The sequence below is a fragment of the Cucurbita maxima genome, unplaced genomic scaffold (assembly GCF_002738345.1).
Source record: "Cucurbita maxima cultivar Rimu unplaced genomic scaffold, Cmax_1.0 Cma_Scf00049, whole genome shotgun sequence".
Classification (NCBI taxonomy): Eukaryota; Viridiplantae; Streptophyta; class Magnoliopsida; order Cucurbitales; family Cucurbitaceae; genus Cucurbita; species Cucurbita maxima.
The window spans coordinates 946,110-970,433 of NW_019272065.1; the positions used below are offsets into that span (position 1 = coordinate 946,110).

General features: G+C 37.2%; 1 protein-coding gene, 1 long non-coding RNA gene and 1 pseudogene across 2 annotated transcripts; 2 read left to right on the forward strand and 1 right to left on the reverse strand.

Moving 5' to 3' along the window:
• Window positions 1-1,028: 1,028 nt before the first annotated feature.
• Window positions 1,029-3,361, forward strand: LOC111471152 (annotated as a pseudogene).
• LOC111471287 lies at window positions 2,897-7,403 on the reverse strand. Its single transcript, XM_023117013.1, has 7 exons — window positions 5,826-7,403; window positions 4,958-5,048; window positions 4,679-4,836; window positions 4,438-4,489; window positions 4,263-4,342; window positions 4,086-4,179; window positions 2,897-3,925 (listed from the first exon to the last, which is right to left on the reverse strand). Exons 1-7 carry the CDS (start codon window positions 7,383-7,385, stop codon window positions 3,180-3,182), a joined length of 2,781 nt encoding a protein of 926 aa, XP_022972781.1. The 5' UTR covers window positions 7,386-7,403; the 3' UTR covers window positions 2,897-3,179.
• Window positions 4,109-7,736, forward strand: LOC111471295. The gene is made up of 3 exons (XR_002715174.1): window positions 4,109-4,187; window positions 4,578-4,752; window positions 7,611-7,736. It is a non-coding gene; the product is annotated as an uncharacterized LOC111471295 (long non-coding RNA).
• The last annotated feature ends 16,588 nt before the right edge of the window (window positions 7,737-24,324 follow it).

The window sequence follows — 24,324 nt, forward strand, 5'->3', positions numbered from 1 at the left end:
CAAGAATAAATTATAAAACAAGTTTGTATTAAAAAAAAAAAAAAAAAACTAAAAACAATTATGATATTTCTTTTTAGAAAAATAAAGTAAAAAAATAAAAACTAAAATGGCTATCCCTCACATCCCATAATATTCACTAATGACTACAAGTGGGACCACCTAATACTCCGCCTAGTTTCATTGCGTCGGCTCGCCATAACTCCCAGAACTTCCAACTTCACGCCATTAATCAGTTCTCATACCTTCATCTTCTCTCTTTTCTAATCTTACAATACCTCGCTGCTGCAACAGGAATCAGTGTATACTTCGTCCACATTTCGTCCAATCAATGAAGGTCTCCATCGTTTCCAGGAGTGGTAGAGAAAATCGGTTGTTTTTCGATAATCGGCTGCAGAAATTAGGTGAGAGGAAATGTTCTACGGGAGGTTGTTGGAAGAAAAATAAAATGGGTAAAATAAAAGAGAGAGAATGACGGAACTATTTGGGCTACTCCCTACAAAATTGCGGTCTAAAACTTTGGTAATACATTGGACGTGTTTTGTTGGTGATCCATTCGACCTGTTTTGTTGGTGAAACTGAGGTATTCTGAAATCGTGTGAATCTAGGAAAAAATGGAAAAACCAATGTTTTATCTAACAAAATCATAGCTGCTGGCCTTCAGATCGATGATTCGGTGAGCTTCTCGCTCTTGGTTAATGAGATTTTGCGGACTTTGTTGTGTTTCTTTACGTGGAGCCTGTTGTTCTGATGTATCTTTGTGCAATAGAGTCGAAAATCGGAATCTCACTGTTTTATTGCTTCTTTATTTCTGAATTTGTGTCTACTTAATTTACTTCTGTATGAAGATTTGTAGACTACGGTGAAAGACTTGCAGGAGACCATTCATCAGCGACGCAAGTCTTGACTCCACTATTTTTGTTTCTGTCATCAGTTTCTGGTTGATTAAGCTTTAGATTTCGCGCTTCTGCTACAATAATTGATTTTATCGACTGCTTGCTCTGTCATATTGAAAATCCATCTCAATAGGAATGATAACGGAAGTTCTAGTGCAGCAAGGTCTTGCTATTCATAATTACGCGTTCGATGAGATAAAAAGGAGTTTAGTTCTAACTTCTGATCATGTGTTGCAGTAGCTTTCTATTGTCTTTCTCGATTGCTAAAGCATGAATTGATTGATACAATACTAGCTGGCAATTCCTCATGTATTTTGTTATATCTTTCAATTTTCCCACTTAATCTCTTCCTAACACGATAAACGAGAGATTAATGTCTCCCAAACTCAGCAAACTGATTGTCTTCTTATATTCTCCCATTCAACAGGAAGAAAATACGTTCCTCTGGACAGCGTCTTACCCTGTCTGCCAAACCAGGGTCAAAAGAGTCCTATTGTTCTAATCTCAAGCAAGAAACTCCAAGATTACTGTCCCCAAGTTTCTTATAGAACGCACTTCTTCTGGGAGTATTTGGAGCCACTCGTTATCTCTATCCCACCCAGTTTAAGATTTTTTTTTTGACTAAATAGAGGAGCGTCGTACCTACCCTGTTCAGACGTATGCCATGTACTATTATTTCCTCCATTAGTCTAAGCGGATCATGTAGAACTTCTTGTTCATAGGCTTAGTCATACAGCTTCACCCTTGTCAAGTGTCTTCCGTAACTACACGTATCATTGGAGTTTTGGAGCTCTCATAGCGTACTACATAAACCACCCACTTTACACCCTGGTGTATGACCGCCAAATGAAGATTGGTTTTGGATTTTGATTACTCTGTCAAATCTTTAACTTATTATCACCATCTCATATTGAAGAGTCTTAGAGACCGTAGTGGAAAGGGAGGCCACAAAATTCCACGTGGGTTTCCTTTCCTTTCATGTTGTAACTTATGCCAACTACACAACTGAGATTCACCAATGGCTGGGATTCAATATCGCAACACAAACTGTTGCTGGTTATATTTTTGTAATGGTGGCTACCTACATTATGAGTAAATGGGCAATTGCAGAACACCGCTGCTTGGAAAAGGTAATTACTCTTGTCTGTTCATGTAAAATACACTGCCCCCACTTATATCTTGAAAGGTTTTGACTGTAATTTTATGCTTGAGCCCTTAATTTTGCAGTAGTACAGTTGGTCGTTAGTTGAAGATTAGATCAAGCTGATTTTAATTTTGAAGTAGCTGATCCTTATCTGTGCTTTCCTTCGGCTTCTAATCACGATCTGTGCTTTTCAATCAATCTCGCATGTTTTTAACGCTTCAAAAGTTTAAGATAAATTTTTGTCTATAAAAGTGGTTCTGGCTGTATCTACAGTTTTTGTTCTCCCCATATACTCTAATGCTGCATTCTGCAGTTTTTCAATGGGAGGAATGGAGGCCGAAGTATCCAAGAAGATTGGTGTTCTACCTCCACGTCTCTGAAAATAAAAAGCCATCACATGGGGAAGAAAATAATCATAAATCTGCAGTTGTAACTCAAGGCAACATAGCTGCGGTGTTATTTATTACGTTTCCAGAGATGATTTGAGGTTTGTCCATCAGCTCTCTTTTCATATGCTGTAATGTTTAGATCTAAAAAAACACATAATTTGACTACTTGAGTAGAAACATTGATCTGCTGCAACAAGATTAATCTTTTTGCTTCTACATTTGCATTCCATCGAATTATATCAAAATTGTCAAGACTTTTTGACGGTTTCAGAAATCACTGAATTAGAATTTGGAAACAATGCCAATTAGATAATTGCTGGAGATAGTGACGTTATTTCCTACCCTTGTTACAGTAAAAAAAGCAGAACACCAGTAGGCTAATAGCTGCCTCTCTGGTTAAACCTATTTTAAGACTGAATTGCCTGAATTAATCCATAGCTATCACCATTCTGGTGGTATATACAAAAACCTATTGTAATATTGTTGAATAAGAAAAATTGTTCGCAGGTAGGGTACTTTTACATTAGTTTCTGAAGTTCACATGTGATCTATGTAACAATAATCTACAAAAACAGGAGCTTTATTCTCTGAAACAACCTTCCAGCAGCTTGTATTTTAGTCCTATATATGTTGAGAACTTTTTTATCCTAGAACTCAATACACTAGAAGAGTTCCAACATGGTAATACTAGAAGCAAATTCCCGATCCTAAGTAGAACACCATGGAATTTGTTTTATGATCAACCAAGCAATCCTATGTAGTTTGCCAGAAATTAGTCTGTCGTCCAATCCTACGTGGCAGTCCAAAATTTTGATAGACCCTTATTTCACCTCCCAACCCAGCTGTCACAATGACCAATCCCCATGCAGTAGCTGGGACAGCATGGTGGCCATGGCTGCTTCCAACATCAAACCAGGACCAAGAGGAAGGCCAGGGCGAAGCTGATGGGTTGTTGTTGATGCCAGCAGAAGAAGAAATAGAAGGCGAATCGCCATACCTGATAGAGGCTGAAGGTGATGGACTGAGTGCTTCACCAGTTCTCGACTCCGACCGAGCAACTTGAGCTTGCTGTCTCTGCTGCTGCTGCTGCTGCTCCTCATCTGGAGGAGGTGAGGTATTATTGTTGTATTTCTTTGGTAAAGGTGGCAATAGTTTCTTAGGGTTTACAAATGAGCCGTTTTCTTCTCGAGTTGGTGAGCTGCAGGCTGAAGGTGGCTGCGATTGGCCTCGTTTTGAATGTCGTTTGGAGTACATTTGCACCAATGGCGGTTTACCGCTTATCATTCCAGGCCATGCGATTGCTACAGAAACATCTCTACAAGGGAAGTGTTCATGACCTCTGGTTGCTATCAAACCTTTCTTTCCAGAATTTGGATTTCTTGGATTTCTTGGCTCCTCTCTCTTCCATACAAAAACTTGAGAATCTTCACTTGCACATATCACATATTTCCCATCTTGATTGAATGATGCTGTAAGTTGGCTGCTTGTATTTCGGAAACCTGATATCCCATGTCAGTTCTATCAATCAATTTCTAAAATTTAGAACAACAAATTAGGAAGAAAACAATAAAGTTTTATTTATTTGTTTGTTTGTAACATATGGCAATTGACCTTCCTTCTTCTCTACTGCTTTTAGGTGGACATGGAGAGTTTTCTTACCTTTGAATTTGTGAGTTACTTCGGTGCCTTCCAAGATCCGAATTCGAGAATCAGCAGAAGTAACCAGCACTTCAGTAGGGCTACCTGGAACAAACTGTTAAGGTACCAAGTTATTACACCATAATTGAATTCACTTGGCAAAAGTTAACAATGAAGGCTAGAAGAACAAAGGATTACTTGGAAACCAGTGATCTTTTTTCCAGTAGACTTCTTTTTGCTTAGAAAATCAACCTGGTTCTTTTGTTCTAATTTGGAATCTATACTTCAAAGTAAGTTAAAGTAAACAATATAAATCATCGTTATTATAGTAAATCGGTTGGAATTTAATATAGAGATGTGCATGAAACTGTACCCTCTATGCTGTACTTGCGACAGCTCCCTTTATGTGAACCTATTATAGCACCCTGCAGATCAGACAAAAGCATTCATGTTCATCATCTCTTGAATTGATCAAACAAAAGCTTACAACTTTTTTTGTTTGGCCTTTTTAAGAGTCAGATGTTCTCAAATGATTGATGCGTATTTGGTAAAAGAGGCAGAATGTTACGAAACAAAACCAAAGATTTGATGCAAATGGAGAATGAGACACCAACCTGGCCATCAGGCGTATAGCAAGCGGCGGTGACCATTTCATGAAGATCAGTCCAATCGACGACATATCGATCAGGTATGTTCCATATCCTCACTTTTGCATCAAGTGCTCCACTGATAAAATAGTTATCATCTACTGGGTTGAATTGAACGCAGGTCACTGTAAAAAATAATAATAATTAAATGTTTTTTCCACAAAAATAATATAAATAATAATAATAAAGCATCGTACAAGTGAGAAACAGAATGAGCTACCTCAGACAAGCTAGTGAAATTCTTACCATAATCGTTGTGGGCAAACATCTTTAAGCAGTTTTTGGTTTCCATGTCCCATAGCCTTACGGTTTTGTCCATTGAAGATGAAAGCAGGAGCTAAAATTCCATCAACATCAAGGTTTTTAGTTGTCAAACATTACCTACTAATACGACCCTGGTTTTTGTAATTTTGGCTAATTCACCCATTAATTCTGTCATAAACTCAAATTTTACACTCATTTATGTTTTTATTAAAGGTATAATAAATTCACAATTTAATAACTTTTTCAAAACAAACTTTTAACTTCGCTGTTTTTATTCAAAAATCTAACTAATTTTTCATCGTATGAGAAAAGCTATTTTGATTGTCTTAAGAACAAAAACTTGTATAAACTAAATATTGCAGTACCTTTCTAAATTTAAAGTTACAATTTTATCTAATTTTGAGTTATGATGCTATGAAAATAAGAGAGTTTAAGTATTTGCTTGTGTGAACCTGAATATTTGTTTGATTCAAAAATATTTTAGAATCTAAAATATTTCAAAGAAGGAGAGGAGAGTAAACAAGTATGTTTTCTGGAGAAAAAACATATAACATTTTTAGTAAACCAGCCTATTTTATTCTTGATTAAATTATATTTAGTATTCTAAGTTGTGTAGATGCTTTTAACTTTCTATCTTAATATTTAATAAGTTTATTTCTTTTTTTTTTTTTTAAATTAAATCTCCAAACTTTGTGAAACTATTTATTTTAATATAATAAAAGATTAAGAATAATAAAAATTATAATTCAATTATAATCATTGATCAAATTCAATTTTAATTTTCAAACAAGAGAGAGAGAGAGAGAGAGAGAGAGAGAGAGAGAGAGAGAGAGAGAGAGAGAGAAGTTACCTGAGAATTAGAAGACCAAGAGAGATCCAGAACATCGTCTTGATGACCAGTGAAAGAGGAGAGTGGTTTGTCCGAAAGCGAGAACACAGTTTCAGGAACATGAACATAATCAGGAATCACAGTCCCTTTCCTGCTCCCAGAAAGCCCTTTCCCTTTCTTCCTCTTCTCAGACGGCAACGCCGAAGCCTCTCCAATGGCAGGTCTTTCAGGCGAAGGACAATACAAAGGATGAAGCGGCGTCATACTTCCTTCTTCGTTCGGTTTCATCGACATCACCTCGCATTCCTGCACTTCCCATATATGAATTACTCTATCCTCACCCGCACTCGCCAGCAACCGCGCGTCAGAACTGAATTTCATCACCCAAATTGAGCCCTCATGCGCCTCAATTTCCTGGCAGAAATGCAGCGCCGAAAGCTCCTTGTACGATCTCCCGCTCTGTCTCACTTTCACCCACTGATCTGACGACGGCGGCGTCGAAGTCGAATTCCGAGGCGGAGAATGACACGACGACGACGCGTTCCTGCTAGGTCTTGTCTCTAGCGATGCTTGAGGTATTTCTCTATCCTTTTCCCCGATTAAACCTGTCATGGAGCCTTTGATGTTCTTCAATAGAGCCGCTCCTCTTCTCTTGCTCATTCTCAAGCTCTTCGATAGATACGAATTCATGTTGATTTTCCTATCGCCGAACTGTCCGTTCATTCTTGATACGTTCTCTCTTCGCATCAATTCCTTCACCACCGGTGAGTATCCAACGCATTTCTCGAATTCCTCCATTGTAAGTTGCTTTCCTGTTTGGAGATCGCTGAGTCGATTCCACATTCCGTCTTGATCGTATTCATTCACGATGAACTCCTTCCCTGTATCCAGATTCTTGATTACAAAAACTGCACCGCTCGATTGTCCGCATTCGTTCGACGAAACTGTGATCGCATCAGGATAGTTGCGGATCCGAGCACTCGACGCCATGATCGTTGAGTAAGTTCTCCTGAGGCTCTGCCTCGGGACGTTTTTGATTAGGTCGTCATTCCGTTCCCTGGAAATCGTGAATGTGCCTCTTTCTCCATGAGATCGCGAGCGGACGAGCACGATCGGCAATGGCGTTTCCGGTGGTTCCTGCTTCTGATCCACATTTTCAGGAGATACGACAGTCGTCGTTTCCGGTTGAGAAATTTCGACGTTCGCGAGTAATTTCCTCGAAATCTCCCGCTGGAGTGCCTTACTCTGGATCCTCTGGAACTGTTTACCACTATTCAATCCCATTCCTTCCAGCAATCTCTTGCGACGTTCCTTAATCGAACCTGGTGTCGCCATCCAAATATCGTACTCCGGCGTCATCTGTGAAGTCATCGCGAAGGCTCTGAACTCTTCGTGTTTGGCGGTGGAGACGACGGAGGCAAACGACATTCGACTGTCTTCGAAATCGTCGTCGTCGGAAGAGGAAGCCAAATCCTCCGGCATGGCGCACGACATTCGCTCCATGGACTCGAAAAAACGGTCGTCCTCGTCGTCGTCGCAGAGTCCATCCCAGTTCATCGTCATGGTCTTCTTGCGCTCCATTTTCGCAGCCTGTGGAGAGGGAAGAAAACTGGAAAGGGGAAGAAGAAACGGAGGAGGAAATTGTTGAACTCGCAATTGACTTTTTTATTATTATTATTATTATTATTATTATTATTATTCTTATCATTAATTTTAATTTTAATTTTAATTTTTGATTATTTATTTTCCATTTTCTTTTCTAATCTGCTTTTCTTAATTTTGCTTTTGCTTTTGCTTTCAATACAGAAAGAGGAAGAAAAGTGGAAGAGAGGAAATCAAGGGTTCGTTTACCGTTATAATTTTATTTGGAGAATAGCGAAACGGTCAACGGTCAACGGTATTTATTACATCTCTGCACGTCTGGTGCTTACTGCTCTCCATGTTTTCATCTTTTCCTTTATTTTCTATTTTCTTAGTATCCAAATTTGGTTCTTTTCTTTTTTTTTTTTGTAAATATTTATGAAAAAAATAATCATTCGTTCTAGAAACATTAAGAATATTCATTATAGTATCTGAATTTTAAAAAATAAACAATAATTTTGGTTTTCCATATAGCTTTGCTACCAAACATTTTGGGTGGGGTGAGTAAAGAAGTCAACAAACAAAGCCTTGACCGACTCGACTTCGAGCACGCCCAGTTTATTGAAGGTCAATTTTTTACTTGTTGCAATAGTTCTCTATGGTTAGTGTCAGTTTGGACTTGCCAATTATTATTGAGTCAAGCTCGCTTTGACCATAACACAAATAGTTAAGACCGTTGAAGGCTTGTATCTCCAAAAGTAAGTAATTTTTGGAAGCATTGGTTTTCAAGCTATCCCACATAAGAGTTAGGCAGCTTGAATCGCTCCATTGCTACTAGTGTGGTTATGAACAGAACTTCGATAGGCGAGAGGTGTAAGCACCGCGATGTGTGAAGCGATCTCGTACTAAACAAAATGACTTTCACTTTCCATAACCCAAATGCAAGAAAGTCAACCTATTCCTGCAATTGCGATCAGTCTCGCTCCTCTTTAGTTGCCGCCCCCTACTTGCTCATTCGAAAAGACTACCACAAGAAAGTAGCTCCTCTCCCTATCGGGGCTTATGCACTCCACGACTTTCTTATGTTATGGGGTCTCGAAGATCGAATTTAGCTACCAACCCTAGTAAGTAAGTGAAAAACTTTTTTCCCATTTCTCTAATAATCTGGTCCACTTTGAAGCTCCAACCTATACAAGAGGCCTTGACCTAGCTTACTAAGCACTGGTTCGAGATCGACCAAGCAACCCCAGGGGTAGGAATAGTGAAAGAAAGATAAAGGGAAGAAGTGGGGTGGAGGAATTGGTCGACTCATCAGGCCCATGACCTAAAGACGACAAGTTTGAATCTTGTCCCCACATAAACACTTGAGATGAATTTTTTGTGTCGGTGGTACTTGACAAGTAGGGAATAATGTCTTTCTTATTTCGACCTTTCTTTCCAAGCGGAACATGTAAAGAAAAGGATAGGTGTCGTGGCATTCATTTCTCTTTTTAACCAGTACGCTGTTGGTGTCTTTTTACACGAGATGTCATACATAGCTTTGTTTGATTGAGAAAGAGTAAAACAAAATTTTCACCTTTCTGTTTCAGTAGTGGTTTGTGTCGTAATTCTACTTGACTTTCTTTATTGAGATAATGGAAGTTTCATGTGTCGGGCCGAAGAATGTGTGGGCTTGAAGGCTCAAAATCTAGCATCGGCTAGCAGGCCGACGGCAGCTCTAGCTCATCGCAATCCTGCAACCCTCTAAGGCGGAAATTTCCCAAGAAGATCTATGGATTGAATTGGAACTACCTCTGATGCTCGACCACGAACGACGACCGTAACTTAAAGAGACTCTATTTTCATTGAATTGGAAAAAAAATGATGAAGCAACACTTGTTGACTTTAGGATCTTATCGAAAAACAAAGTCAAGTACAAAAAAAAGAGGGAAATCGAGATATAGTCGGCAAAATCTTTTGTCGAATCGAAACAATGGGGTATATGTTTTACCCATACGAAGAGCAACTAAAAGAGGGCACCTTAGACACATATTATCGACAAATCGATATTAGCCAAAGTATTCCTTATACACGGATTTAAGCAACAATTCAAAATTTCGAACTCTTTCTTTAATGTTTGCTGCTTTTTCAATCTCAATAGAAGGACAATATTTTTTAAATAAAGTGTTGGTATTTTCAAACCAGGCCACCGCCTTTTTTTGAAACATTTTGAGCCCGAGAATGAGGGATCTGTAATATGCCTATTCTTACAAAATGCTATTGATTTTAGGAGGAGGACGATAGATCACATTATTTTTTGCATAAGAAATAGTTGAATGAAATGCAAATAGGGAGAAAAAAGTAACAATGAGAGACGTGAGATACAATGTTAATGTTGTATTTGTCTTAGTTTACCAACCAGCAAGCAGCATTCAGAACCAGCCAAGAAGAAAAAAAGAAAGTAAATGCTTACCTAACTACTATGCTAGAAGTTCTAAGAAAAAAAAAAAAAATTGATGGATAAGTTAGTCAAAATAATGGATTCTCTTTGGGAGACGGAGTCCATTTATAAGGAGTTAACGACCCAAGAGACATTGCAAAAAATGAAAAAGGGCACTCATGGATTCACAAACCAAACAAACTTGGAGAGCTGCGAGCCATTACCCCGCCCAACAAACAAAGTTAATACCATTGGTTTGGATGCACTTTTTCCAGTTATTGAATATTGTCTTTGAAGAGATCTTTTTCGTCAATCCAGTTAGTTGGAAATCTTCTTTAGGGTAAAATGCTGGTTTAGGAAAGGTCGAGGTCCTGTTTCTTTCTTCCTTGAAGCCAGCGCTGGGTCTAGTTAAGAAACTCATTAAGTTAGATATTGTAAATGTTTTTGATAACATAGATCATGGGCTCCACATCTCAGTTCTTCAATCTGATTTAGATGAGGAGAACCGTGCCTTCCTTGATCTTATTTTAGTGGTCTTACGAACATTAATAAGAGACAAAACTGTGACGAATTTGACAAACTACACGAAAAGCATACCACAACTCCTGAACCTTTACAGTCGAGCATATTCAATCATGAACCTTTTCTTTTCCTCTATTCCCTTCCCTGATTGAACGAGGTAAAACATATTTTTCTCTTGAACCTATTTATTCTCGAACTGTAAACAAGGTTATTGTGTGTCTTGCAGCTTCGCTCCTCTCCCCCGTGCTAATTCACATATTTTTGCACCAACTCGATATTCAAATCAATTCCTTTATGCAAATAGAAGAAGGTGTAGGCTACGTTCGATATGCTAATGACATGATTTTTTCTATCAAAAGGGGAGGAAATTCTGAGGCAGTATATTAGAGGGTTAAAGATCTCCTAAAAATGACCATGAAAAACCTAAAAGAGGCCGAAACCTTTATAGAACTAATCTAAGGAAGACCCCACGAAATCCTAGTTTGAGGTCTGGTCGCATCAATCAGCTCGCTTGGGATCATGTCTTCTTAGGGCTCCCCTGAAACGCTGGAGGAAGGAATTCACTGTCGAACCCTTAAAGCAACTGATATGAACAAAAAAACATCAATCATACAATATACTTCAATGAAGATGTGAAGAAAAGGTTGTCAAAATTATCAAAAGATGTTTCAATTCATGCCACATTGAAGAAGAATGAAGTTTGATTGTTATAAATTTTGGGTGGGTTACAATTTAGAGTAATTTAGAGTTTTTAGGACTTTTCATTTACTTTAGGTTACAATTACATAATGGTTAATTATGATCATTAAGTAGGAATGTTACAACTATTGGAATGCCTCTAGTAGTTTCATTTTGAGGATATATAAAGCCATGTATGTTGTATTTGTAAGAGACTTGAAAAATATATAGTAAAACAAGCATTTGTGCTTTCTTTAGCCAATGACTAAGTTTATTTGCAATTCTATGTAGTTTAGGTTGCATGTAGAATCATTCAAGCTCGACATGATCAATCTTACTTGCGGAGTGATTCGAATCTCAAACAAGTGTTTGAGATATTTGATCAACAAGAATCATTCAAGCTAGACATGACCGATATTTCTTGTGGAGTGATTCGAATCTCAAACAATGTTCTTGCCTTGAGATATTCGATCAACAAGGTAATCCGAATCTTACTCCCCTTGTAGTGATTCTTTATCTTATCAGCAACAAGCGATAATGGAAAAGTAAAAGAACCTTTCCACTTTCCTACTAACGCTTTTCTCTTTAATCAAAATCCATTAGCCTTTGCTTTCTGTTGTTCTTATCAGTACAGTGAACAAGAAAGAATCAACTATTTGAAGAACCTTACCCGGGTTAGAGTAAACGAGTTTTTTTTAAAGCCTATAGACATAAGATTCTCAACAAGAAAGGAGCGATGCTACTCAACCGATAGGGAGAGGAAAATCGCTTTTTATTTGAATTAGCTTCCCTATATAGTGAAGACCTCTAAAAAGCAAAATGTGGCAAAAGGGACTTTGATTTTTTCAACAACAGGAGGAAAAGTAAAAAAAGTCAAAAGAATAGCCGTATATAAGAGAAAGTGTTTTATCTTTCCTGTTGACGAATTCCTTACCTCTGTTTTCTTTCCCCAATACTAATCACAGAACTAACTGGAATGGAATTCCTACATCCTCGAAAGTTTTTTTTTTTTTTTTTTTTTTTTTTTTTTTTTTTTTTTTTTGTTAGTGAAACTCTAGCGAAAGTAGAATGTTACTGAATTGACTCAAATTTCGGCGGCTCTGAGGTGATTCTTTCTGGTATCCGTCCTCTCTCATACTTCTTTAAGGTTGGAGGATTTAGGGTGAAGATATCTGTATTTTTTAAGACGGTGTGAAAGAACATATAGTAATTATCTAAGAATAAATCTATACTATAATGGTTGCATCTAACATTTGCTCATAGTGTAGATAAGACAGTCCCCGGATGATATGAACCAAGAGATATTAATCATACAATATACTTCAATGAAGATGTGAAGAAAATATTGTTGAAATTATCAAAAGATATTTCAATTCATGCCACGTTGAAAAAGAATAAAGTTTCATGTTATAAATTTTGGGTGGATTATAATTTAGAGTAATTTAGAGTTATTGTATTTCATTAATGTATTTTAAGACTTTTTATTTGCATCAGGTTACATGGTTAATTATGACCATTAAGTATGAATATTACAATTCTTGGAATGCCTTTAATACATTCATTTTGAGGCTATGTATGTTGTATTTGTAAGCAGACTTGGAAAATGTAGTAAAAGAAGCATTTGTGCTCTTCTTTAGCCAATGACTAAGTTTCTTTGCAATTCTATGTAGTTTAGGTTGCATGTAGAATCATTCAAGCTCGACATGATCAATCTTTCCTGTGGAGTGATTCGATTCTCAATCAAGTGTTCTTGTCTTAAGATATTTGATCAACAAGAATCATTCAAGCTAGACATGATCGATCTTGCTTGTAGAGTGATTTGAATCTCAAGCAATGTTCTTGCCTTGAGATATTCGATCGACAAGGTAATTCGAATCTTACTCCCCTTGTAGTGATTCCTTATCTTATCATTTGATATCAAAGCTTCAGGCTCAAGATCGGATTAGATTACCTCTTAGGATCGATCGAAGCTTTTATTTTAGCAAGAAGCCTTGAATCAAAGTAATTAACACCTCTTATGCGAAAGTTGGATCAACCAAGAGATAAGGCTAGGATTAGATTACCTCTTAGGATCGATCGAAGATCTAGAAGCAAGATTTGGAACCTTGTTCTAAATTGAGTCACTCCACAATCTAACTTGGTCAAGACTTGATTGAATAGCTTGGGTGCAATTCTACCACAAGAATGACTTGAAACTTAAAAATGGCAAATATGATGCTCGGATTTCTAAGGGAAACGTCTCAATTTGAGATCTGAATTACATTCATCAACGAATCTGATTTTTACATAACATATTGTGGGTATTTATAGTCTCCTGACAAAAGATATTTGTGGCCAGGATTCAATCCCGATCCCCTTTAATCTCCACGAATGACGAAGTAAATTTTGACCAATTGACCATTGCAAAATGAAAACAAAAAAACAATAAAATCTTTTAACAAATGTTGATATGTTTAAGTGGCTAAAGAAATAAACTTGAAATCTATTAGGCTTCACTCGTGTAGGTTTAAACCCTATTGTTGACATTTTTAATGTTTTCCAACTTCAACCGTGAAAATATTCAATTGTCCTTCGTCAATTGTATCAACTTCTAATTCTACAAATGATGGTTGAACCGAGCCGATCCAATTTTGTAGATGAAGAATGAATGTTTGTTGAATCTTCTTCGCCTTGGATTTTGTAATAGGTCTAGTTGGAACATTGAGCCGATCCAATTTTGTAGATGAAGAATGAATGTTTGTTGAATCTTCGCCTTGGATCGTGTAATAGGTCTAGTTGGAACATTTGGAACACCGTGATTTTTATCACCGGAGCTCTGTCTCGACGGTACGGTATACACTATCTACACTGCTCAACTCTAGCGAGCTACCTGCAGTTACCGTGGTGACCTATTATTCTCTCTAGGATTCTCGTGCCTGGTCTCACAAACCTATCGGGTTTGGAATTCTGGGCTCTGGATCCGCCGGTATTCATGTCGCGGGTCTAATTGCACGGTATTCTAGAGGTCCCCCAATCTAGGGTCTCATCTAGCCCACTTAGTCACAAGCACCCTAATCTATGCTCGTAATTTCTTCCTATTCATCAAGAAAGATAACACAAGCAATCATTATGCATAAGAGTTAACACGCAACAGTTCATGCAATATTATCAAACATGCTCAACGGGAAGATAACGTCCATCTTTACCTAGAGCGCAAATTTCATAAGTTTCCCATCCTCCTCATGCGTACATAGTTTATCAGAATCTCAATCAAACAGAGTTAATAAACATTTCATATCTAGCTTTCCTTAATCACTTCATTTTCGCAGTTTCCATACTAATATACTAGGTTCAGCTAGCTAAGTTAATTGGTAGTAGCATGCATGCTTGTTCCTAGCGGTTCCTACAAGTATTGCTCGTGGGAATCCAAATGGCTACTTACTTGGTTGAAGCGTGCCTTCCCGAGTTCGAGTTTTCTTGACGGAATGGATTCCAACAATTCTAGAATTTCCTTCACAGGTCCTAATTCACATATTAATAAGGTCAGCATCAAAATTGGGGGGAAAAACAAGCAAACAGAGACCGAACGGGAAGAAAAACGGTGCCTCACGCGCTTCACTCGCGTCACACGCGCCCTGGAGGGTCACTACGCGCTTCTTCCTGAGCAAGCGCGGGTCGGAGGCACCGGATCGGGTGCTTCGCGTGCGGCGTGGGTCGGACCGGCCGGATCCGCACACCTAACACGTGTCCACTGCCGGGGGAGGACACGCCTCACTAGCCGGTGATCGACACGTGTCGTTCACCAGTTCCGCCGCTCTCCTCCGCACGCTGACTGATGCGCGGCGGCCTCCTCCCTCTCTGCTGTGTTTTTTTTCTTTTCCATTTTCCAGGTCTCTTCACCTTTCGATCTATTTTCTTCTGATTTTTTTATCTTCCAATCAGTAATCCGATTCGACAAATTTTCTTCACGAACCTTGAAGTCTTATATTCTACTCCTTTGAAATAATTTTCTTATATTTTTCTGATAATCACAGATCATAATATTTGAGTTCGAATTCGAAGAAAAACATGAGTTCTTATCGAAAATCTCGTTTTCTTGAAACTTCGATTCGAATGCCAATCTTGGCTGCCTTCACTCCAGAACTTAACCAGATAGCGCTATTGAGGGTAAGAGTCCAAGGATCAACACAAAACGTTGCTAGCACACGAAAATCTTGATGATTTCTCAATGTAGATACTCGTGGACTAACCTGAAGTTCTTGGACATTTTGACGAAATAGGAAGGTGCGATTCGTGAGAGCACCTTGCCTCGGACTTATTGACGGTTTAGATTGAGGACTCGGATCTCCGGCGTCGGTTCTGATTCGATCTCCTCCTCCCTCCTCAAAACCTTAATCTTCTTTTCCTCTTCTTTCTTCTTTCTCTTTTCCAAATTATGCCTAGCCAACACAGACCCCTCAAGTAATAAGGGCAAAATGACTAGTTTTCCCCTATCGTGACTTTTTTTTTTTTAAATACTCGGGCGCTACACTAAACTAGCTTATTTGCTGTCTAGCCTTAAAACCAGCTATTGATCTATATGAACGGCAAGAAACTAGTCGCTTGAAAAGGGGCATGGACTACTACTAACTAACAGAGACTTTCTTTATCCTTTATCCCTTGTCTAGAAAGGGTATTGGCTCGAAGACAGAAGCACTCGAACGTGATTCACTTCTAACATTTTTCCCTCACCTGTAAGTAAGCACAGTGGTGCAAAGGGGTTACCCCGAAAGGATATGGAGTGACTCGCTAGAAAGGAACTGTCCTTTCCTTACTCTGTCGATGGTATACCTGAGATGACAATCTTTCTCCTTGGCTTGTACTAGAGATTCGATGTTCGAAAGACAACCAATCCTTTTCCAGTAACCGTTCTGAGTGGGAGTTCAGATCTATGTTCAAAGGAGGGAGTCTATTAGCACAGCGTTGATAATCAGGTTCTTGCTTTTCGTTTTGACTCGAGCATTTTCATCCCTTGCATTGGTTTGAATTTTGCACTATCTGGTCACTGGTTTGAAGTGAGTGCTCTGTGAGTGTATGACGAACCTAATATTCTTATTTACTTGTTTTACAGGTTTATACCATTTCTCAATCACAGTAAAGCGTGGTTTCATGCTCGCAAAGAGACCCAACATTTATCGTCGCTTGAATTTCTGTAGGATTCTATCTTCTTCCTTAGTGGGTAGTGGGAGACCTTAACAGCCTAAGTAGAGTAGCAGTACTTACCTTTTTCTTAGAGAGTGGATTTTTAAAGTCTATAGAATATGGACTCCCCAGCCAATAAATAGTTTGCTAACCACCTAGAGCTCTTTTGCAGTTAAGGATATCAACTAGTAGGTTGGTTGGCTCTTCGATTAGGACTTTAAGTAACTTTTTTGGACCATCAGATTTGCCTCCGCTCTTTTCTTTGCTAGTGAATGGAGGAGGGAATGCTAGTTTGGTTGGTGGAGATGGATCCCGGAAAACTAAACTAATGAACATAAATCCCATTCATAGAAGTCAATCTGAGTGGTTCCCTCCCGTACGAAAAGTAGCATTTGTGGATGAAAGAGTGGACGAGCTCCCTTTCAATTACATCGTGTTGGCCGATAACTCTCAGGTATCTACTCATGGATGGTAGTTAACTGATTGGAGTTTGTGGAACAATCCCATCCTTTCTAATACTTGTGGAGAATCCATACTAGTAAGAAATAGCTTTAGTTGTTGATGGAAGTGACCTATTTAACTTTGGAAACCATTGTAACACCTAGCAATACAACTAAGGTCCTTCATGTATGTAATATTATTATGACACAGGCAGAAGACTGAGTTGTTGGCTATGTCTTGGGCATTCGCCAGGTACACCTTAACCAGGGTCCGGTGTATGGTCCTACATGAAAATTTGTACCTAGAATTTCCAACTATCGCAAGAGGTTGGTAGAACGACTAAAAGCAATAGGATGTTCTAAGGAAGGTCTCCAGTGTCTTTTAGAATTTTCTTTGATGAGCTCACCCTAGCTTGAATATAACTGTATAAGGTTTGTTGTAGCTTCTTAGCTCTCGTCCTTGTAATTGGACCTTGAGGTATGAAAATTCCTTGGTCGTGGTTCATATCATTCTCCCCCTCTTGAGAAAGATTCGTCATCGAATCAAAGCCATCACCTACATCAAAAGGACTCAAATCAACAACATTAAAAGTTGTACTAACATCGGACTTACCTGGTAAATCAATTTTATAAGCATTGTCGTTGATACGCTCAAGAACTTGAAAAGGTCCATCTCCTCGTGGTAAAAGCTTAGATTTTCTTTGAGTAGGAAATCTTTCTTTTCGGAAATGCACCCAAACCCAATCTCCTGGCTTGAAGATGACAATCTTACGTCATTTATTAATTCGGGTGGCAACCTTGGAATTTTGTTTCTCAATTTGTTCTTTCACTTGCTTGTGCAGTTTATGAACAAATTCAACCTTGGCATTTGCATCAAAATTCACAAACTCTTTTGACGGTATGGGTAACAAGTCAATAGGGGTTAAAGGATTAAAGCCATAAACAATTTCAAAAGGTGTGCATTTAGTAGTGCTATGAACAATCCTATTATATGCAAATTCTATAAAGGGAAAACAATCCTCTCAAGTCTTAAGATTCTTATCAATAATAGCCCTAAGCATAACAGTCATGGTTCTGTTAACAACTTCAGTTTGTCCATCCGTTTAAGAATGACAAGTAGTTGAATATACTAGCTTAGTTCCTAACTTACCCCATAAAACATGCCAAAAGTGGCTTAAAATTTTTACATCACGATCACTAACGATGCTTTTAAGAATGCCATGCAATCGTACAACTTCCCTAAAGAACAGGTGTGCAATATGTTTTGCATCATCAGTTTTGTGACAAGGAATAAAATGAGCCATTTTACTAAATCGATCAACCACAACAAAGATGCTATCATAACCTTTCCTAGTCCTAGGTAAACCTAAAACAAAATCCATTGATATATCAATCCAAGGACCATTAGGAACCGGTAATGGGGAGTATAAACCATGTGGTTGAAGCCTAGACTTAGCTTGTTTACATGCTATGCAACGAGCACAAACTTTATGAACATCATGTCTCATTTTAGGCCAAAAAAAATGTTCAGAGAGCATATCATAAGTTTTAGAAACTCCATGGTGTGCCATTAAACCACCTCCATGAGCTTCCCTCACAAGTAGCTCACGGATGGAACAAGATGGTATGCAAAGTTTGCCTTTTCGAAACAAAAATCCATCTAACAACAAGTAATTATCCACAATGAGTCATTTTTCACAAGATTCAACAAAAAGAGCAAAGAACATGTCATGTTGATACAAATCCTTTATGTGTTCAAAACCCAACAGCCTAGCATTCAAAGTATTGAGGAGGACATACCTTCGTGATAAAGCATCTGCAACAATGTTCTCCTTACCTTGTTTATATTTTATGACATAAGGGAATGTTTCAATAAATTCTAACCACTTAACATGTCGTCTATTGAGTTTATTTTGTGCTCACAAATGCTTTAAACTTTCATGATCCGTATGAATAATGAACTCCTTAGGCCAAAGATAATGTTGCCAGGTTTGCAATGCACGAACCAAAGCATAAAGCTCTTTGTTATAAGTTGGATACCTTAAATATGCACCAGTCAACTTCTCACTAAAGAACATTAAAGGTCTTTGATTTTGCATTAATACAGCACCTATCCCTACTCCACTAACATCACATTCAATTTCAAAAGTAGACTCAAAATTAGGTAATACAAGCAAGGGAGCAAAACTCAATTTTTCTTTCAAAGTATTAAAAGCAAGTTCTTGATCTTTTTCCCATATAAAGAATACATTTTTCTTAACAAGTTCATTCAAGGGTGAAGCAATTGTACTAAAATTCTTAATTAATCTACGGTAGAAACTTGCAAGACCATGAAAACTTCTTACCTCACTTACATTTTTAGGTGTAGGCCAATCTTTTATAGTCTTCACTTTCTCCTCACCAACCTCAACACCATTAGATGAAACTACAAACCCAAGAAAGTTAACTTTTTCCATGCAAAAGCTACATTTCTTTAAATTTACGTACAAACATTTGTTTCTTAAAGTAGTCAAAACATTGCATACATGGGTAATATGATCATCTAAATATTTAAAGTAAACAAGGATGTCATCAAAATAAACAACCACAAACTTACCTAAGTATTCTCGTAAGACATGGTTCATTAGTCTCATGAATGTACTAGGTGCATTAGTTAATCCAAAAGGCATAACCAACCATTCATAAAGACCATACTTGGTTTTAAAAGTTGTTTTCCACTCATCCCCAATATGCATGCGAATTTGATGATAACCCGATTTTAATTCAATCTTAGTAAAAAGACTACATCCATGCAATTCATCAAGCATATTATCTAATCTGGGAATTGGATGCCTATACTTTATAGTTATCTTGTTTATAGCCCTACAAACAACACACAAACGCCAAGAACCATCTTTCTTAGGTACAAGAATAACTAGAACAGAAAAAGGACTCAAACTTTCACGTACATACCCTTTAGCAAGGAGGTCACTTACTTGCCTTTGTATCTCTTTAGCCTCCTTTGGATTAATCCTATAAGTTGGTAGGTTTGGAATGGGCGCTCCAGGAATGAAGTCAATCTTGTGTTCAATCCCTCTAAGTGGTGGCAAACTATTAGGCTTCTCCATGGAAAATAAATTTTAAAACTCTTGCAAAAGCACAACAAAAACACTAGGCAAAGAATGATTAAGCATGTTAGTAAAGTAACAAGATCCCTTGCACATAAGTACAAGAATAGTCTGGTTAGAGAGCAAAACATTCCTAGCCTCACTTGATCTAACATATAAGCTTATTGATTTGACTTTTCTCTCTTTTTTTTCTCTAGGCGGAGTGTTACTCTCTTACTTTTCCCTCAAGCTCTTTTTTTCACTTGATTTTTTTTCAATCTCTGCTTTTGCATCAGCCTCTTGCCTTTTCTTTTCAAGTTTGCAATGATCCATAAATACATCTTTTGGAGACAATGGGACATGAGTAGTTTTTCTACCATTGTGAGTAAAAGAATATCGATTTGCATACCCGACATACATTACCCGACGATCAAATTGCCATGGCCTCCCCAGTAGTAAATCTCCAACATGCATGGATACAACATCACATAAAACATCATTAACAAATTTTCCAATAGTAAAAGAAACAAGAGTTTGTTGAGTTACCCGTACTTCCCCACAATCATTCAACCATTGAAGCTTGTACGGTCTTGGATGTGGTTGTGTCTTTAAATTAAGTCTTTTGACCAAAATGGAACTCACAACATTGGTGCAACTACCGCTATCAATTACAACACTAAAAGGTACAGATTGAACAAGACTCTGAGTTTGAAATAATTTCTCCCTTTGGTCTAGGTCGTCCTCCTTAATGTGGGTGTTTAGAGCTCGTCGAGTAACCAAAGATATATGTGTAGGGTTCTCTTCACTAAACTCCTCACTCTCATCAGTTTCCTCATTTATGTCGTCATGTGCCTCGTCATCCGTAACAATTTCTCCCTCCTTGATGGTCATAATTCTTGCATTTGGGCAATATCTACTATAATGTCCTACCCCTTGACATCTCCAACACTTTAAATCTCTATTTCGAACATTAGACTTTTCTACTTTTTCTTTCCCTGTTCTAGAACTCTCCCCTTTCTCGAATTTAGCTTGAGGCTTGATATGAACCAAGAGACATCAATCATACAATATACTTCAATGAAGATGTGAAGAAAATATTGTTGAAATTATCAAAAGATATTTCAATTCATGCCACATTGAAGAAGAATGAAGTTTCATGTGATAAATTTTGGGTGGATTTCAATTTAGAGTTATTGTATTTCATTAATGTATTTTAAGAGTTTTTATTTACTTTAGGTTACAATTACATAATGGTTAATTATGGCCATTAAGTATGAATGTAACAATTTTTGGAATGCTTTTAGTAGTTTCATTTTAAAGCTATATAAAACCATGTATATTGTTTTTGTAAGCAGACTTGAAAATATAATAAATGGAGCATTTGTGCTTTCTTTAGCCAATGACTAAGTTTCTTTGCAATTCTATGAAGTTTAGGTTGCATGTAGAATCATTCAAGCTCGACGTGATCAATCTTGCTTGTGGAGTGATTCGAATCTCAAGCAAGTGTTCTTGCCTTGAGATATTTGATCAACAAGAATCATTCAAGCTAGACATGATCGATCTTGCTTGTGGAGTGATTCGAATCTCAAACAATGTTCTTGCCTTGAGATATTTGATCAACAAAGTAATCCGAATCTTACTCCCCTTGTAGTGGTTTCTTATCTTATCATTTGGTATCAGAGTTTCAGGCTCAAGATCGGATATATGTTTCCTTTGCGTTTCTTCTCAATTTGATTTTTATTTATTATTGTCTTTTTAGTTTTTAATCTACCCAAAGTTCAAAATTCAATCTTTGCTCTATTTAAAATTTTGAGAGGTGAGAATGAGAGCTTCATTTGTGTAAACGAAGTGTAAAAAGAGTGTCCTAAAAATTTCTTGAGAATATACTCGTGAAAGAGTGTTGTGAGGTTTTTTGTATTTCCATAACTTATTTCTTGCAGCAAAGTTTCACAAATAGATTCGAGGAAAAATTCTCTTGAAGAAGTGAAGAATGATATGAACCAAGGGACACCAATCATACAATATGCTTCAATGAAGTTGTGAAGAAAATATTGTTGAAATTATCAAAAATATTTCAATTCATGCCACATTGAAAAAGAATGGAGTTTCATGTGATAAATTTTGGGTGGATTACAATTTAGAGTTATTGTATTTCATTGATGTATTTTAAGAGATTTTATTTACTTTAGGTTACTATTACATAATGGTTAATTATGACCATTAAGTATGAATGTAACAATTTTTGGAATGTCTTTAGTAGTTTCATTTTGAAGCTATATAAAGCCATGTGTATTGTATTTGTAACTAGACGTGAAAATATAGTAAAATGAGCATTTGTGCTTTCTTTAGCCAATGACTAAGTTTCTTTGCAATTCTATGTAGTTTAGGTTGCATGTAGAATCATTCAAGTTGACATGATCAATCTTGCTTGTGGAGTGATTCGAATCTCAAGCAAATGTTCTTGCCTTGAGATATTTGATCAACAAGAATCATTCAAGCTAGACATGATCGATCTTGCTTGTGGAGTGATTTGAATCTCAAACAATTTTTTTACCTTGAGATATTCGATCAACAAGGTAATCCGAATCATACTCCCCTTGTAGTGGTTCCTTATCTTATCAAGGCTTCTGATTAATCTCTTGATTTCTATGCTTATAATTTATGTTCTTACTATCCCTTTTCCATGTAGAATTAGAATTGGAAAAAGTTTTAGAAAAATACCGTTGAGACCTTTGTTGGATTTGCCTCTTGATCTTAATTGCAATGTGCAACAACTCCTCAATATTAGAATAAGGCTGTAAATCAGTCTTGTCCGCAATCTTTGTGTTTAACCCATTAAGAAACCGCGCCATGAGAGCCTCCATGTCCTCATCGAGTTCAAGTCGATCCATCAATGTATCCATCTCCTTGTAATAATCCTCCATAGATTTGCGTCCTTGTTTCAATGATTGAAGCTTTTGCGCCATGTCCCATTGAAAATATTGTGGAACAAAACGCTTCCTCATGGACTCTTTGAACTCGACCCATGAATCAATTGGTGCTTCAAGATTTCTTCTCCTACTTGACATCAATTTATCCCACCAAATTTGAGCATATTGTTTGAATTGAGCAATGCGTAACAGTACCTTCTTTTCATCACTAAAATTATGACAGTTGAACACCGACTCCACAGTTTTCTCCCATTGAAGGTACTCCTCTAGATCGGTTTTGCCATAAAACTTGGGAAGTTTTAATTTGATACTCCCCACGTTACGATAAATTCTATCATCATACGGAACTCGTTGTTGTAAATTATGATACCTTCTTCCATGGTCTCTCCCTCGCATCAAGTCATGATTAACCACATGTGGATTATCCTTGTGGTGATCAGAATTGTCGCCCTCATATGTATTGGTTGAGGGCGTAGGTAGTGGAATCCTCTGTCGAACTTGATTTTGAATCTCCAATCTGCCTATTCGATCAGCCAACTCTTATATTCCTTGAATTAGTCTTTTCATGGTTCGTTGTTGTGCTTCTCTCAATTGTGCATCAGTAATGTCAATATTGTCGTCTGGATTTTCCATGCTACAAAAGAAAGGTAAAAGAAAAAAAAAAAAGGACCTCACAAGCGCTCCCTGACGTGTATTCACTCGTAAATGTAGTTCACTCGTGTTTAGCACTCAACACTCGAATCAATGTGTCACTCCCTTACAAACTAACCTTCACAATTGAGCACACACAAATCACACTCCAAAAAATAAATTGGGATATGAGACAAGCTATGTTATAGAGCTAAGTGCAATTCAAAGTGAATAAACATCACACTCAACACATACACAAGGGTATTGAAGGAGCAATCCGAATAACGACAAAGAAACGAATTAAAGAAAGAAAATGATTAAGGACTAATTTAGACGTAGTAACATATGAGAGTTACATATAATAATAAAGAGGAAAAAAAGAAAGACATTTAACATCAATAAACTTTCTTTCTTTCAATGGTTTTTTTTGTTCGGATTGACAAAATATAATCAATTTACCAACAAAAAAATTGATTTAGAAGATCTTAAAGAAGAACAAAGTGTTGATAAGATCCAGATCTAACACGGTAAAGAACATAAGAAATATATATATATATATATATTTTTGTGATAGAGCATGAACATTCTACACCAACTGAGAAAAAAAATTATAGGAGGATTAAAAGAGATAAGTGCAATGAAACATATATCCGATCTTGAGCCTGAAGCTCTGATACCAAATGATATGAAAAATCAACCCAAGGGAAAGTATGAAACGGATTACCTTGATGATCAAGATCAAGAGTAAAGAAAACTCGTTTCTAAACTCGTGATTCGAATCACTCCACTGGAGGTTTGATCAATACCACTTGAATGACTCTACATGCAAGTTCTAAACACAAGAATTTGCAAAAAAAGTTTAGCTCTCAACAAAGCTAAAATAGAAATTCTATTCTTAATTCCAAAATCTGATGTCTAATAAAAGAAAAGAAGGCTTTATATATCTCTTGCCACCTTAACCTATGTGATATATAACTCCCAAATTAAATAGGTTAGTAAATGAAAAATACCCATAACCTCCATATTAAAATGGCTAGTTAATGGTGGAATATAGTAACCGATGTGTGTTACAAT